Genomic DNA, 16,142 nt, shown 5'->3' on the forward strand with positions numbered 1-16,142 from the left:
GTGTGTGTGTGTGTGTGTGTGTGTGTGTGTGTGTGTGTGTGTTTTGCCCTCAGGGGCCAGAGGTGGCATTGGAACCAGAGTCACAGAGGGTTATTAGAACTGTGGGTGCTGGGAACTGGACCTGGGCTCTCTACGAGAGTAGCCAGCGCTGTTAACCCCTGAGCCACCTCCATTCTGGAACAGGACATTTTAAGGTCAGGAACAAAAGAGCTAAGAGTGTTTACATTGAAAAATAACCTTGTTGCTGGGCGGTGGGGCACACGCCTGTAATCCCAGCACTCAGGAGGCAGAGGCATGTGGCTTCCTGTGAGTTCGAGGCCAGCCTGATCTACAGAATGAGTCCAGGACAGTCAAGGCTACGCAGAAAAACCCTGTTCGGGGAAAAAAACCAAAAAAAAAAAAAAAAAAAAACCCAAAAAAAAATAAAAAAAAAAGAAGAAAGAAAGGAAAAAGAAAAATAACGTCGTTTATAAGCCTTGGAGCAGGAGGTGCATGTGACTGACACCTCCTCCCCCACGTGGCGGCCTTGCTTTAGCCCCTCTTTTGCTTGAGCTTTTCCAAGTACACATGCAGGGACTTCTGGATGGAGTCTCGGGAGATGAAGTTGACGAAGTTCTGGATGTCGGCCTCGCGCTGCTTGATGAGGTGGTCTGCGGTGGCCTTCCGCATCATGCTCTTGGTCAGCTGCCGGGAATGGTCTGAAGGAAGTGGGTTACTTATGAGACTCACCTTAGACCTAAGGGGCCACTCCTGCAGCGCCTGACTTTCTCCAAGTACTGAGTTAGGGACTCTCCTAGGGAGTGCAGAAAGTCACAGAGAAGGCCTGGGTGTCCTAGCATTTGAGCAGCTGAGGCAGGGTAGGGAGTACAAGGCCAGCCTGAAATACATATGAACACCCGGCCTAAACACACCAATCCAAACAAAGCTAAGAGCAGACAGGGTACTGCGAGAGTGTTGAGGACTGTTGCTGCTGAGACTGAGTCTGCAGCCCAGGGTGGTCTTGAACTTGTAGCACTTCTTTTACTCCGAGTGCTAGGATTACAGGCACATGCCACTATGCCTGGCATCTTATAATTTGCTTTTTTATGTCTTTGTTTGTTTGTTTGAAATAGGATCTCTCTGTGTTAGCCTTGGCTGTCCTGGACTCGTAGTGATCTATCTGCTTCTACCTCCCAACTGCTGGATTAAAGACGTGTGCCACCATGCCCGGCTTTTATGTCATTTTTAGGGCTGGGCACACAGATCAGTGGTAGAACACGTGCACAAAGCCCTGGGTTCCATCTCCCAGAACCTCCAATAACTAGCATGTTATTTTGGTTGCATTCTATTACTGAATACATTTTCCTTATCAGTAGATTGTTGCTTGCGCATATGGGTACTGGAAACTGTCTCCACAGGAGAAGATGGCTCCAAGGAGGCAGGCCCAGACACTTAGCAACATTTGGGAAGTATATTAAATGACATTAAACTTTAGTGTGTCCGGGTGGTGGTGGTGCTGCTGGAGAGATGGCTCAGCAGTTAACAGTACTGGCTGTTCTTCCAGAGGACCCAGACTCAATTCCCAGTAACCACATGGCAGCTCACAACTGTCTGTAACTCCAGTTTGAGGGGATCACAACAGACATAAATACAGGCAAAACACAGATACACATATGTACATACGTACACAGTGCTCTGTTTGCATGTACACCTGCAGGCCAGAAGAGGGTATCAGATCACATTACAGATGGCTGTGAACCACCATGTAGTTGCTGGGAATTGAACTCCAGGCCTTCCAGAAAAACAGTCAGTGCTCTTAACCTCTGAGCCATCTCTCCAGCCCAAAATAAATAAACTTAAAATCAATCAAACAAGGCCGGGTGTGGTGGCGCACGCCTTTAGTCCCAGCACTCGGGAGGCAGAGGCAGGCGGATCGCTGTTAGTTCGAGGCCAGCCTGGTCTACAAAGTGAGTCCAGGACAGCCAAGACTACACAGAGAAACCCTGTCTTGAAAAACAAAAACAAAAACAAAAAAAAAAAAAATCAAACAAACAAAAAAAACAAACCCCTTTACTGTCTTAACTGGTGGCATATGCCTGCATCCCAACATTGAAGAAATGAAGGCAGGGGATTCCAAATTTGAAGACACAGGGCAAGTATGTTGTTTCAGGGAAATCTTAGCTACACAGTAAGACCCCGACTCAAAAGAATCTTGGTGCCCCTGTGGTTCACAGCATGCAGCTGTGAGGCCAGCTGTGTTTCGGGTGGCTTCCCTCCTGTAAGAGCCTCACTCAGCAGCAGTCTCCTGCTCGACAGGATCACAAACAGATCACGCAGATCCTGACTGACCACTTGCCCCATCACTGCCTGTTGCTTGCTCCTTACCTGGAATGGCCAGCCACTGGGCCATCACTGAGCGAGCCCTGCTGTGTACCTGGTCCTCAGGCACCACCTCGTCCACCAAACCCAGCTTGAGGGCCTCCGCTGGTGGGAAGAGCATCCCCAGCTGAAGGGCGCGCTCAGCTGCTCGGTGTCCGATGGTGTTCACAAAGGCGTCTTTTAACCTGGAATGAAGACACCCTTTACCTCTGAGCCAGGGAGGGGAGCTGTCCCCACAGGATTCAGTGTAGAGTAAGGGTGCAGTCCCTTGTCTTACCAGAAGGGGGCAACAATGCCCAGCAAGGTCTCGTTCAATCCTATGATGTACTTGGTGTTGTCAGCTATAATCCTGTAGTCACAGGTAAGAGCCAGGAGGCAGCCACCAGCTGGAGAGGCTCCCTGCAAAGAGAAGCAGAGACTCGGTCTGTAAGTGCTCAGCCCCCAGTAATAGTCCTTAGGGCAGAGAGTGCCCGGGCTTCTAAGGGCTAAAGATGGGCATGAGCTCTCAGCACTGCACTGGCATCTGGGCCAAGTATGTCTGATAGCTATAGGAACTGGGATTGGCCACCCAGAAATCAGCAGCTGGGGTCTTAAGAGATTCAAAGGCCGCGGCATATGGCTTTAGCTTTCTGGGGCCAAAAAATTATACTTCTATGAACAGCAAGCTGCTTTTCCTCTTGTAGCTTTTATCTGACACTATTTAGACAGAGCTGTCAAGCCATGGAGCCATCAGCATGCAATCCTACCAGGACGCCTGGGAACCCCAAAATGGCTCAGTGGCCTCCTTCCATGCACCCTAATGCCCCATCAGTGTCTCTTCTCCATCGCTTGCTTGCATCAATCCATTCCTTCAGTTCCCATGGCTATGATCCTCACAACCATCTCCTCAGAGAACCTGGCTTTTTGTTCTTCTGTTATTTTTTTTTTCAAGACAGGGTTTCTCTATGTAGCCCTGGCTGTCCTGGAACTCACCCTGTAGGCCAGGCTGGCCTCCAACTCAGAGATCCACCTGCCTCTGTCTCCCGTGTGCTGAGATTAATGGTGTGCGCCACCAGCAGCTCAGGGCAAGAACCCTGCTTTTTGAAGCTGAGCCCCAATCCTTTCCCTACTGCTCTACCTTCCCGATGTCAGGTCAGAGTATCACTTTACAAGTGTAGATCTCTGCTCAGGGCTCGTTCCAGCCAGCCAGGCCCCAGGGCCCTACCCGGTGCCTTTTTCTCTGCTGTGTCTGTCTGGCCCGGGGAGTACCCCTGCTTTGGGGCAGGCCCTTGAGGACTGGGTGTGGGGACTGAGGAGCACTCACGTTGATGGCAGACACTAAAATCAGGTTGGACAAGTAGAGCCGCAGCCATATCTCCTGCACAGCCTTCCAGTACTCAGCGTAGTGCGCTGGGTTCCGGCCATATAGCTCCATCAAGTCCAGGCCTGCTGAGAAGACGCCTGCGCGGTCCTGCGGGGAGAAGCCAGTGTCATGTTCGGCCAGTAAGATGCTGGTTCCAAGGAGTCCAGAACTGCAGTATCAAGGACATAGCCTGGACCTTCCTCGGGACTGATCACCTGGACCGTTTGTCCTTTCTGGCTTTAACCTGGAAAGGACACAACAGGTAACAGTGGGTACTGCTCAGAGATATATTAGGTACCAAGCTGTCCGATACCTGGGCACACGCCTCTGTGCTCAGTTCTGTTATCCAAGCTGAAGACCTCAGGTGCAGGTGACCTCCCAAGGTCAAGCGAGGGCAGAAGGAAAGTGCTGGTCCTCAGCTGATGTGTCAGGTCCGACCCAGCTACCACAGCGGGTATGGGGAGAGCACAGGTGGAGGGGAAGCGCTGAGGACAGCTAAGCCATGTGTCAGGAGTCAGCATCAAATCCCTAGGAAATGGCTCCGCAGCTTCCAGGTGAAAAACCCACCTGGGGACTTTGCCTTGGTGTGATTTCTTAGCCAGAGTTTGAATTCATGGGTGGTAGATTGGTTACAGGACAGTACCTGGTCCAGCAAGAACTCAATGTTTTGTTTGCTTCATAACACCTCCTGTCAGGAGGTGATGGAGTGGCCCCAGACAGACAGACATCTCCTGTGACCCTAGAGCCCTTTGGGCTGAATTCATGTCTCTTGGGCACCAGCTGATGCACAATGCCTGTGGGCTGATCTCACTTTGTGTGTTCATGAAATACACACCTTTTCTGTAGGGTAAAAGGCTCAAGAGTGGCCTGCATGCAGATGCTGTCCCCCACACTCCCATCTCGCTGTGGAGCCCTGGCTGTCCTGGAATCTCTCTGTAAACCAGCCTAGCCTAGAACTCACAGAGATCCTCCTGCCTCCATCTCCCGAGTGCTGGGATTAAAAGCGTGGGACACTACGCCCGGTGGAGCATCCACACACTAACTAAACTGTTTATCCCCCACTAGCTGGGGTCCAGCTCAGCCGGAGCATCCATACATTAACTGTTTTCTCCATTTAGCTGATGTTTCATCCATCCTGGGTGCAATTACCTTTGTTACTATCATCATTAACATAAAACCCACTGCCATAACACAATAGCAAATCCCACTGCGGGATTTTTTTGTTTTGTTTTGTTTTTCAAGACAAGGTTTCCCTGTGTAGGCCTGGTTGTCCTGGACTCTCTCTGTAGACCAGGGTGGCCTTGAATTCACAGAGATCCGCCTGCCTCTGCTTGAGTGCTGGGATTAAAGGTGTGCGCCACCACGCCTGGTTATGTCATTGCTTATTATTCAGGCAAAACAAAAAACACCAACAAAAAACCCACAAAAGCCCAAACCTGTTGGATTTATAGGAGTCTGAGCTATTGCTTTCCTAGGATTTATGTGTCACATGAGCTCATCACATATTCACAGCGGCCTTATTTCATGTCAGCCACAGTAATTATTACAACTGGAGGTACAGTCTCCAGCCCGCTCACTGCACTTCAGGAGGTGGCATTACTGCTAGGCAGCACCCTGGGCTTTACTCTCTAGTCACAGTTGGAGCCTCACCCTTCTCTTGCCCTTCATGGCACCTAGGACACAGCTGCTGTCTTTTCTACAATGCCTAATTCTGTCCACTGGTTTCCACTGTTCCCAGGGTTTATTCTAGATGACACATAAGCAAAAGCTCATTTTAAAAATTATGTTTATAAGAGTAAACATCCACTTTCTCAACGTTTTCTAGGGCCCTCAGACATTCCATGACACCACTCTGATTATCCAGATGCCTACAAACAGGATCATTCACCTCACTGATGGCTTCTGTTAGAATCTTTTTTTTTTTTTAAGATTTATTTATTTATTGTTATGTATACAGTGCTCTGCTTGCATGTACACCTGCAGGCCAGAAGAGGGCATCAGATCACATTATAGATGGTTGTGAGCCACCATGTGGTTGCTGGGAATTGAACTCAGGACCTCTGGAAGAGCAGTCAGTGCTCTTAACCACTGAGCCATCTCTCCAGCCCCTCGTTAGAATCTTTATTAATACAAATTGCCTCCAAACAAGAGGTCCTCTCAGTCACCCCACTTAATGGGAATGCCATTATCGGGTGCCCGGTTATTAAGGGGGACTAAGCAGTTTCCAAAGCCTCCAGTTATTATTGTATTACCATAAAGAGAATTATGGCAAATGCAGGGGCGGTAACAACAAAGAATGATGCTCTGAAGCGATCTGAGGCTGGGAAAACGGTAAAGGGCAGACTTATGTCACCGTAGCTGGTCAGGCTTAGTTATGTGACTACTTCCTTCCATGAGCTGTGATGCACTCACGCCATGGAAACCGCACACCAGGAGGGCTGGTGTAGTAAGCAGGGGCTTCAAGTGGGTTAACTGCAACAGTGCCTGTGGGTGCTCAGCATCCGCCTAGCCATGTGCGGGTGCACGGCTGGAGAGACAGAAAGCCCAGGAAAAAAAATCTGTGGGGGCTGGGAAGGGGGGCGGGCTTCAGAAACAATAAGGATGATTCCATTACAAAGGCTTTCTGTACAACAGGGGCGCGGTGGCCTCGGTATGTTCATTATGGACTAATGTCACGTCATCTTTAGCATAGTTGAGAATTTGGTATGAGGACCAAGGACAGTAAGATACAAGAGTTGACATGGAATCACATTACTAGGCCAGAGGCCGGAAGCAGGGTGGAGAGGGCTCCGGGGAGCGGTGGTGGGCTTCGGCTACCTGTGTGGTATGCGTGTATTTGGTGGGAGATCACGTGTCGTCACGTAAATAAAGACTTAACTAGGAGGGTAAAACCAGAGGCTTGGATAAGGCCCGCAGCAACGTCTGGACAGCTAATGGGGTTAAGAATACTGAATGTAATTGCGGCAATTCGTGGACTAATTAATACTAATGTACCACTAATTAGATACATTAAAAGGTGGCCTGCAGTGGTGCTAGCTGTGAGACCAACTGCTAAGGCCATGGGCTGAATAAACGAACTAATGGCTTTAATAAGATAACAAGCACAGGAATTAATGAGACATGAATCTGGTGGCCTTTGCCCAGGGTAGTGACTGTTTCCCTACTGGACAGCCTGGCCCTTTTGGGGGCTTGATGACTTTAGCTTCCTACGCCTTTACTGACCAGTCTGGTCTCTTTATTACTGTAGCACACAGCACAGCAGGACACCTATGCTTTGAGCCTACTGGAAAAGCAATGGCAGCCAGGCATGGTGGTGCACGCCTGAAATCCCAGCACTCAGGGAGGCAGAGGCTGGGGGATCTCTGAGTTGGAGGCCAGCCTGGTCTACAAAGTGAGTTCAGGACAGCCAAGGCTACACAGAGAAACTCTGTCTTGAAAAAACAAAAAACAAAAACAAAAAGTTTTAGCCAGGCGTGGTGGCGCACACCTCTAATCCCAGCACTCAGGAGGCAGAGGCAGGTGGATTGCTGTGAGTTCGAGGCCAGCCTGGTCTACAAAGCAAGTCCAGGACAGCCAAGGCTACACAGAGAAACCCTGTCTGGGGGGGAAAAAAAGGAAAAAAGAAAAAGAAAAACCAAAAAAACCAAACAATGGCATTGTTACGCTACCTTATCAAGGGGCTTAGGGGCAATATACAGTGACAGAACACTTCACAGTATTCAGATGACCTGGCCTCAGTCTCCAGTATCACCCCCAAAAAGGAAGGGAGAGAGAGAGAGAGAGAGAGAGAGAGAGAGAGAGAGAGAGAGAGAGAGAGAGAAGTGGCTAGTGGCTACAAACTTCCCATAAGCACCCCTAGTGCCCGTGTTTGTCCCCCTGTCCCTTCTGGGAAGAATGACTGACTCCCTTTGGGGCTGGAGAGATGGCTCAGCGGTTAAGAGCACTGTCCGCTCTTCTAGAGGTCCTGAGTTCTATTCTTAGCAACCACATGGCGGCTCACAACCATCTATAACGAGATCTAGTGCCCTATTCTGGTGTACAGACACACACGCAGGCAGAATATTGTATGTATAATAAATAAATAAATCTTTAAAAAAAGAAAACAATAATTAGACGTAGCTCTGTCAGCAGAGCTCTTGACTAGCATCCACGAAGGCCTGGGTCTGGTTCTCAGCGTCTCACAGGCTGGCACGTGGCACTATAGCCTTGACTATATAACAAGTCAGGCACAGCGACCCTGACTCCAAACAATGACAAGACCAAAGGGGCTGAAATAAACTGGCTCCACATCTGAGGAGGATAGGGGATGTGATGCTCAGCCTGGCCAGAGACCACGCCTCTGAGGACTTCCTTGTCCACCCCTCAGTGGCCACTGATCTGTTCCTGGCATTTGCCAGCACTTGTGGGCAATGCCAGGTTCCCCCCAAGAACTCAGATGGCAAAACTTGCGCTCTGCTGCCTGACCTAAGATGACCCAAAGAAGAGCAGACCCACGCTCGCGGGCACACGTCCTGCTGGGACTTAGATCAGGCACCTGCAGCTCCTGGGGGGAAAGCAGCCTGGGAGTCCTCACCATGTTTGCTAGTGACCAGATGATCTCAGGTGGCTCCTGGGTAGACTCTGCTCCCAGGAAAGTTCCCACGGAGACTGCTCAGCAGGTTCCTGAGGACAGTCCGGGCCTGGTAACTGGGGAGCTGCTCGCCAGGAATCTGTCCTAAAGGCCCCTTGTGGAGATCAGGGCTGCCTGGTGACTCAGTAGCCCATAACGGAGGGCTCCAGATTTTCCACGTTCCCACTGTGACCACAGCCAGGGCTGGGTGCGTGTGGCTTGGACAGGCACCTACCGAGGTGAGGATGACACCACGGAAGGACTTGTCATTCTCCAGCTTCTCCAGACTGATGACGAACTCTGTCAGAAACTCCAAACTGAGGGAATTCACTGGAGGGTTCTTGAATTTCATCACCGCAACCCCTAGTTTGAAAAAGAGGATCGTCAAAAAGGGCTCAGTCTACACCGAGACTGGCCGCTCCTGGCCCTCTGCTTGGCCACAGAAATGCAGAATTTGGGGTTTAGAAACTTCAGACAGTCCAGGTGGTAGTGGTGGCAGCCCACGCCTTCAATGCCAGCACTGAAGAGGCAGTGGCAGGCGGATCACTGTGGGTTCAAGGCCAGCCTGGTCTACAAAGTGAGCCCAGGATAGCCAGGAAAACCAAATCAAAAACGTTCAGGCAGGGGCTGGCAAGTTGGCTCAACAGGCAAAGAAAGCATATGATTTAGGAAGTCTGGTTTCTGGTGAGGGCGCAGGTGATGAACTCTGTGTGTCCGTAGGTTGGGTGGCCTTCATCTGTTACCTCTGCTTCTCTGAGTAACCTCTCTGCCTCCTGAAAGATCAAGGTTAAGAGCTGTCGCAAGTACCCAGGACAATGTCACCGGCCCTCTCGAGAGCAAAGCTTCTGCAGCTGCCTGTAGTACTCGCGACACATGGACAGCCAAGCACATGTTAAACCCTGAACCACTCCTCTCATGCTACGGCAGGCAGAGGGCACATGGAGACAGACACCACGATGTGGGGTGTAGGGTACCACCATCACAACTCTTGCCCTGCGTCCTTGATCCTTAGAGGCCACAGCACCCTAAAAGGTAGAGCTAGTAGGGGAGGGGGCTATATGCTCTCCTAGCCAGAGGCACAGAGCTGAATTTGCCAGAAACTTCTACTTCTGCCGAGGGCCTGAGACCTGCACAGCTAGACTCGGTCCTGCTTGTGCATAAGGCCTGACTTGAAACTTTTTGTTTTGGTTTTGAGGTTTGGAGCTCAATCTTCTCGCGCCACCCCGGCTTTCTGAATGCTGGCATGACAGACTTACAGCATGACCCTTGGTCTAACAGCCACATCCAATCTTTTGATATTGTGACATGACATTATCACTTACAAAGTTCACATTCAAGAACTGTACAGTTAACCTTGGTGACATCACCAGCCAAGATGGCTGCCACCCACATGATGGCTTCCATGTTGGTGAGGTCAACAGCCAAGATGGCAGCCAACAATAGTTACTGCAAAAGTTTGAACTGTGACAGACACCCCAAACACAGAGAGGTATCCAAAGAGAAACAAATAAAATTTGAAATTAAACTAAATGTACAACAAAGTATAACTATCTACCTACCTACCTACCTATTTAGGCTACAGAAAGGAACCCTGTCTCAAACCAAAACTGAACGAATTAATGATTAAATAAACAAGTGAACAGACAAATGAATAAACAAAACAAAGCAAACAAACAAAAACCCTCATCTTTTAAGTTTACAATTCTGGGTTAGGCTCTCCTTGGCTACTGCAGCCCAGGTGCACACACCTGAAAACTGACTTTAAAGTCTCACACTCAAAAGAAGCAAGTGAGCCAGCGCTGTGGCAGGACACTCTGGATGCCCCCATCTTTGTCTTGGTTTACCCTTCAGGTCCACCCTTTCCAGGGGCAGGAGACGGGCTCTCCGGCAGTCTAGTCAGGCCTCGCTGGCTTTCCTTAGTCAATAGCTGCAAGGGAGCTACAGCAATCTGGGAAGGAATCACTGAAGACTCCCCTGAGTAGAAACCTTGGGGAAACCAGGCAGATGGGGCCAGCCCACGTGACATGCACCAGCAGGGAGAGGGAAGAGGAAGACAGTCCCATCTGCGCTGGTGTAACGATAATAAACCAGTCTTTTTTTTTTTTTTTTGGTTTTTCGAGACAGGGTTTCTCTGTGTAGCCTTGACTGTCCTGGACTCGCTTTGTAGACCAGGCTGGCCTGAACTCACAGCGATCCACCTGCCTCTGCCTCCCGAGTGCTGGGATTAAAGGCGTGCGCCACCACGCCCGGCAATAAACCAGTCTTAAACCCAATTAAACAGGCCCAATGTAAAACTCCATACCAAAACCCTCCAGCCCCTCCTGCTGACTTTCCAGCACAGGGCTAAAGGTCTTAAGGAAAGGCCCTGGGAATAGATATTTTCAGCTTTGCAGGCAACACAGTGACTGCTTACAGTCAGCTCAAAGGCAGTTGGGCCCGTGGCAGAGAGCCGGGGTCATGGAGTGGGCATGGCCGATCGAGCACTTGTCACCTGAGGGCAAGGCCTGGGCTTCTACCACAAAAAGCAGGCCAGGCAAGGCCATTGCTGGCGCGGTCCCAGCACGCAAGAGCAAGCTGGCTAGCTGTACTAAGTGGAATTTGCAAGCTCTGGGTTCAGGGAGAGACCCTGACTCAAAAAAGTGGAACACACACACACGCACACACGCACGCACGCACGCACCTTTATTGGACTACACGCATTCACTCCCAGTCATATATGTGTACCCTCATTCACACTATACATACATGCAAAAAGAAAAATTAAAAAATAGAAACAGAGTAAAAGGAGGCACCCACAAGCCAAGGGACACCAAGGGCTGAGGCAATACCGAAAGCCAGAGATGCCAGGGAGACTGGTCTGGAGGCTTCAGAGGAGGCACAGCCCTTCTGTCCACGTCTGTGGGCTTCTGTTCAGCCTGGTGCACTGTGTTCTGTACCCACGGATTCAGGGAACACTTGGACCGCCATTGTCATGAACCTCCATCTTCAGGCAGAAGCTGTGAAGTCCTGAGGCCACAGGACACATGCAGTCTTCAAATGGCGCCCACCTCGGCATGCAGGGGTGTGGGGGAGGCCGTGTTCCCCATCTTTTCAGCATCTGTACCTTCCAGATGTCTGACTGTTTTTTAAAAGATTTATTTACTTTGTATGTATGTATGTATGTCTATATGTATGTATGTATAGAGTATTTTGCCTACATGTATGCCTGCAGGCCAGAAGAGGGCACCAGATCTCATTATAGATGGTTGTGAGCCACCATGAGGTTGCTGGGAATTGGACTTAGGATCTTTGGAGGAACAGCCAGTGCTCTTAACCTCTCAGCCATCTCTCCAGCCTTTTTTTTTTAAAGATTTATTTATTTATTTATTACATATCGCATATACAGTGTTCAGCCTGCATGTACGCCTCGAGGCCAGAAGAGGGCACCAGAACTCATTATGAGCCCACCATGTGGTTGCTGGGAATTGAACTCAGGACCTCTGGAAGAGCAGCCAGTGCTCTTACCCTCTGAGCCATCTCTCCAGCCCCCTGACTGTCTGACTGTTAAGGCAGCCCACCTGCCTGGGGACGTGGCTGTTTCATTTGACGCTCCAAACCGAACAACACTGTAGTGGCTTGTCATTGGCACTCTGAGCAGAGTGCACCGTGCTCCAAGCCAAAGTCACCGTGCTGTGACTTTGATGTCATGCAAAATGACAGTGGGTAGAGCTCTCCTGGTTGTTCTTTTTTTTTTCTTTTTCTTTCTTTTTTCTTTGGTTTTTCAAGACAGGGTCTCTCTGTATAGCTTAGGCTGTCCTGGTCTTGCTTTGTAAACCAGGCTGGCCTTGAACTCACAGCGATCCGCCTGCCTCTGCCTCCCGAGTGCTCCTGGTTGCTCTTACCAGCCTGTCCCTACACCCATCCTGTCTTTGGCTCACCAGTGTGTGTAACTGCTCTTGTTCTTCTGTACTAGGAAGTCCGACATCTTCAGAGGCACAGACACACCCCAGGCCCAGAGGTGCACACACTCAGTTAGCCACTGCAGCCGAGGATGCTGGAGTCCAGTGCCCTTGCCCTGCTCTTGGCTCCTCGTGCAGAAGTGCAGAGCACAAGGGCCTATCTCAGGGGCACTACTACAGCTGCATGTGATCATCCGCTACTGCCTGAAGGGCTTCCAAGTCATCAGCTGAGCACCCAGGTGCCAAAGAAAGCCCTTCTCTGAGACCGAGCGCCAAGTCCTGGTGCCAACTGGGTGTCTCTCTCCTCTCTCTCTCTCTCTCTCTCTCTCTCTCTCTCTTTCGTTTTTTGAGTTTCTCTTGTAGTCTTGACTGTCCTGGACTCACTTTGTAGACCAGGCTGACCTCAAACTCACAGCGATCCACCTGCCTGTCTCTGGAGTGCTGGGATTAAAGGCGAGCGCCACCATGCTCAGCTACAAGTGGGTTCTTTTAAGACCTTTTTAAGTGGACTAGGCGTGGTGGTGCACGCCTTTAATCCCAGCACTCCAGAGACAGAGGCAGGCGGATCACTGTGAGTTCGAGGCCAGCCTGGTCTACAAAGGGAGTCTATGATAGCCAAGGCTACACAGAGAAACCTCGTCTCAAAAAAACCAAAACAAACAAAACAAAATGAAACAAACAAAAAAAACCCAAAACAAACAAACAAAATATAACAAAAATCTTTAAGTGGAAGAGGTAACTATGACCCAGTAACAGGCCTGTGTAAAACAAACACCTCAGGTTAAGTTGGAAGGAAAATATCTGAGAAGTCCGGACTAGCAAAGGGCACTAGGGAAAAGGTAACGAGGGAAAAGGCGAACAGGAGCAGGGAGAGCTTAGATGAATTTGGTCACCTCAGGATAAGGAACCAAATTCCTAGATACTCTCTTCTCTAATGAGGCCGCGAGCAGGTTCTAAAACCAAACATAAATGCCCCTGATTGGCAGAACTGATTTGAGAAGCATGCTGTTCTGAAGTGCCTGCTGGGCAGCACGAGGAATGGTGACAGAGGCCGAAAAGCCCGTCTGCATATGCGATGGACCTTCGCCAAGAGACTCAGTGTTGACGACTTTCTGTGCTAGCAGTGCTCACAGCTTAGGGTGTTTGAGTGCTGGGGACTTAAAAGTGTGAGCTCGAGGGGGCTGGACAGATAGCTTAGTGGTTAGGAACACTGGCTGCTCTTCTGGAGGAGCTGGGTTTGATTCCCAATGCCCACCCGGCAGCTCACAACTGTGCAACTGCACTTCTAGGGGATTTAACTCTCTTTTTGGCCTCCACGGGTACTGCACAAACATATAGGCAGGCAAAACACAAAAAACCCTAAGTACATAAAATAAGAATAAACAGACTGTAAAAAAAAAAAAAAGGAAAAAGTATGCCAAACGCTTGTAATGGTGGGAGGTAGAGGTAGGTGGGTGAGGTTCACGGTCAGTCTCAGCTACACAGTCACACTCTCCAGCTTTAACATCCTTTTGTTATAATTTTATTTATAAATACAAAAAATTTATGTTTATAAGATGCTCTTAACTTTTGAGCCATTTTCCAGCTGCTGGTGTCAGAATCCTTTATGCATTTTTCTTATTTACAAGAAGGCCAGCCCGGGATAAATAAAACCCAGTCTCAAACGACAAAAAACTAAAGTATTAGGACATGTGGACTTCTCCATTTTACCTTTGAAACAGAGGTAACACTCTATCTACAAAACTAAAATAAACAAACAAGTAAAGCCAGTTGCTATTTTATCTTTTTTTTTTTTTGTTACTGGATATGTATGTATGTGTACATGCATGTATGTGTGCATGCTACTTACTTATTACCAAAGTTGCAATGAAATATATATATATTAAGCCTAAGTATCTTCTCACCTTTAAGTGTACACTCCGGTGACTTTGGCACGGTACACAGTTGTTACGGCTACCCGCTGTACTATTTTTATTTATTCACTTGTGTGTCCTGGGATTAAACCCAAAGCCAAACCCAAATGTTCTGTCATCAAGGTAACTCTCTCCAGTCTGCTAATATTTCTAAATGTGTTTCTGCGGTTTGTGAGAGATTAAACTGTCAAGGAACGATCCTTTTAGCATTTCCTGCTTCTGTTGGACTCATCAGGGCTGAGTAGCAATCCTGTCACAGGAGGCCTTTGACCTCCAAGTCCACCTGGGATGTTCCCCACCTTAGGTGCCAACGCTTAGTGTTGAGAAGACAGGGTCAGGGTTGCAGTGCGGTCCTGGGCTCTGGGCCCAGCTGTGTGCTCCTCTCCCAGGTTTTTCTTTCATAAATACATTACCTACTTTTTCTGGAAAATCTCACCCTTTTCCTACAGCATCCTCACTTTAAAAACAGAGCAAAGCACAGGGGAAAGGCCCTACATGTAGGGCAGGCTGGCCTCCCTTCAGGCCAGTGAGGCGAGGCGCTTCCTCGGTGTTCTGAGGGGGTCAGGGAGTGAGCCTACTTGCAGCTCCCAACTTTAATTGCTGAGGTCTGCGCCACATATTAGGAAACTATTAAAAAATACCAACAATCATTTTCGTGTCGGGTATTTGAGCCGCTCTCATGTGCCTGAGACTGGCTTCCGCTGTGTTTACAAGCACGAGCCACCAGTGCAAGCTACAGTCATTTTAAACTAATAGTTTAGGTAACAGACCATAACTTTTAAAAGTTTAACCAAAACTTCAAAAACGCACACTTTTGTCACCTGGTGTAAACTTAAGTTTTAAACAGAATCTGAGCTTATGTGTGTGTGTGTGTGTGTGTGTGTGTGTTTTTCTCTCACTGCTTTTGTAAAAATGCAAAGCGCTCGACATCAGGCCGACTTCACACGGGACCTGCGAGCCTGGCGCCAGCCGGTGGACCTTAGCCAGGTGCAGGGCCCCCACCCGGCGCCCGCTACTCACCCGCCGCGTCCTCCGTCTCCACCAGCACCTGCTTGTTAGCGAAGCGCCGCGCGCCGTCCACGGCCTCCCTGCGCCCCAGGCGGGACCCTGCGGACAGCCCGGAGCACGTTAGCCAGCGCGCCCACTCTCGCCACCGCCGCCCGCGCCCCCAGCCCTCCGTGAGGCCGTGCGCCGGCTCTCCCGCCCTGGCCGCGCACCCGCGTGCAGCAGAACGCGCCCCGCAGCCGCCAGCGCCATCTTGGCTGTCCGCGGAGACTACAGACCGGAGGAGCGAGCGCGGCCGCCTCCAGTGTGGCCTGCAGACCCCGCCCCGGCAGGCGCCGCCCCCACAAGGTCTGGGCAGCCACTCCGCGGCCCGCTGCTCCCCTAAAAGCCCAGCGCTGCAGGCAGCTGACTAGGGAATGAACAAGCTGGCGAGCGAGGAGGTGGGAGTGTGCTCAGTCAAGGGCTCCAGCCAGCTGCCTGCCAGAGAAGAAGCTTCCAGATCTCAGGCGGGCAGTGCAGAGGAGCTGGGATTAGGAACCCGAGCTGAGGCTGGCAGAACGGCCTTGCCAGCACAGGGGTCTGCAAGGCTGTCTACCGAGGTTACACGCCAAGAGCGCTTTTTTTTTTTTTCATTTTTATTTATATAAATACTGAAAAGGCCACAAAAAAGGGAGTTGCCCGTGTGGCATAGGCAATGCAGTGAGAGGCAGCCTCCTCAACGGTTTTTATTTTTATTTTTTTGAGATAGGATTTCTGTGTAGCCTTGGCTGTCCTGGACTCTGTAGACGAGGCCTGGAATACAGGCGCCTGCCATCCAGCTGGTCTTACTCTCCCATTTCTCCAAGTCTCCCTTCTTGCCAAAGACCTTTCCTGTGGTGCTGAAGGGAACTGGAAACTGGACCCCACCACCACCAGCTCAGAACCAGCACAGTCAGCCAGGTATCCCCGTATCTTCCCAACACAGCAGCAGAAGTCTC

At 50.0% G+C, this 16,142-nt stretch overlaps 1 protein-coding gene across 1 annotated transcript; it reads right to left on the reverse strand.

Annotated features, from left to right (window-relative positions):
- Positions 1–219: 219 nt before the first annotated feature.
- ECI1 (enoyl-CoA delta isomerase 1) lies at positions 220–15,534 on the reverse strand. Its single transcript, XM_084764737.1, has 7 exons — positions 15,378–15,534; positions 15,181–15,267; positions 8,545–8,672; positions 3,662–3,808; positions 2,636–2,757; positions 2,365–2,543; positions 220–698 (listed from the first exon to the last, which is right to left on the reverse strand). Exons 1-7 carry the CDS (start codon positions 15,415–15,417, stop codon positions 532–534), a joined length of 870 nt encoding a protein of 289 aa, XP_084620863.1. The 5' UTR covers positions 15,418–15,534; the 3' UTR covers positions 220–531.
- Between the last annotated feature and the right edge of the window lie 608 nt (positions 15,535–16,142).

The sequence above is a fragment of the Acomys minous genome, assembly GCF_964271855.1.
Source record: "Acomys minous genome assembly, chromosome: 16".
NCBI lineage: Eukaryota > Metazoa > Chordata > Mammalia > Rodentia > Muridae > Acomys > Acomys minous.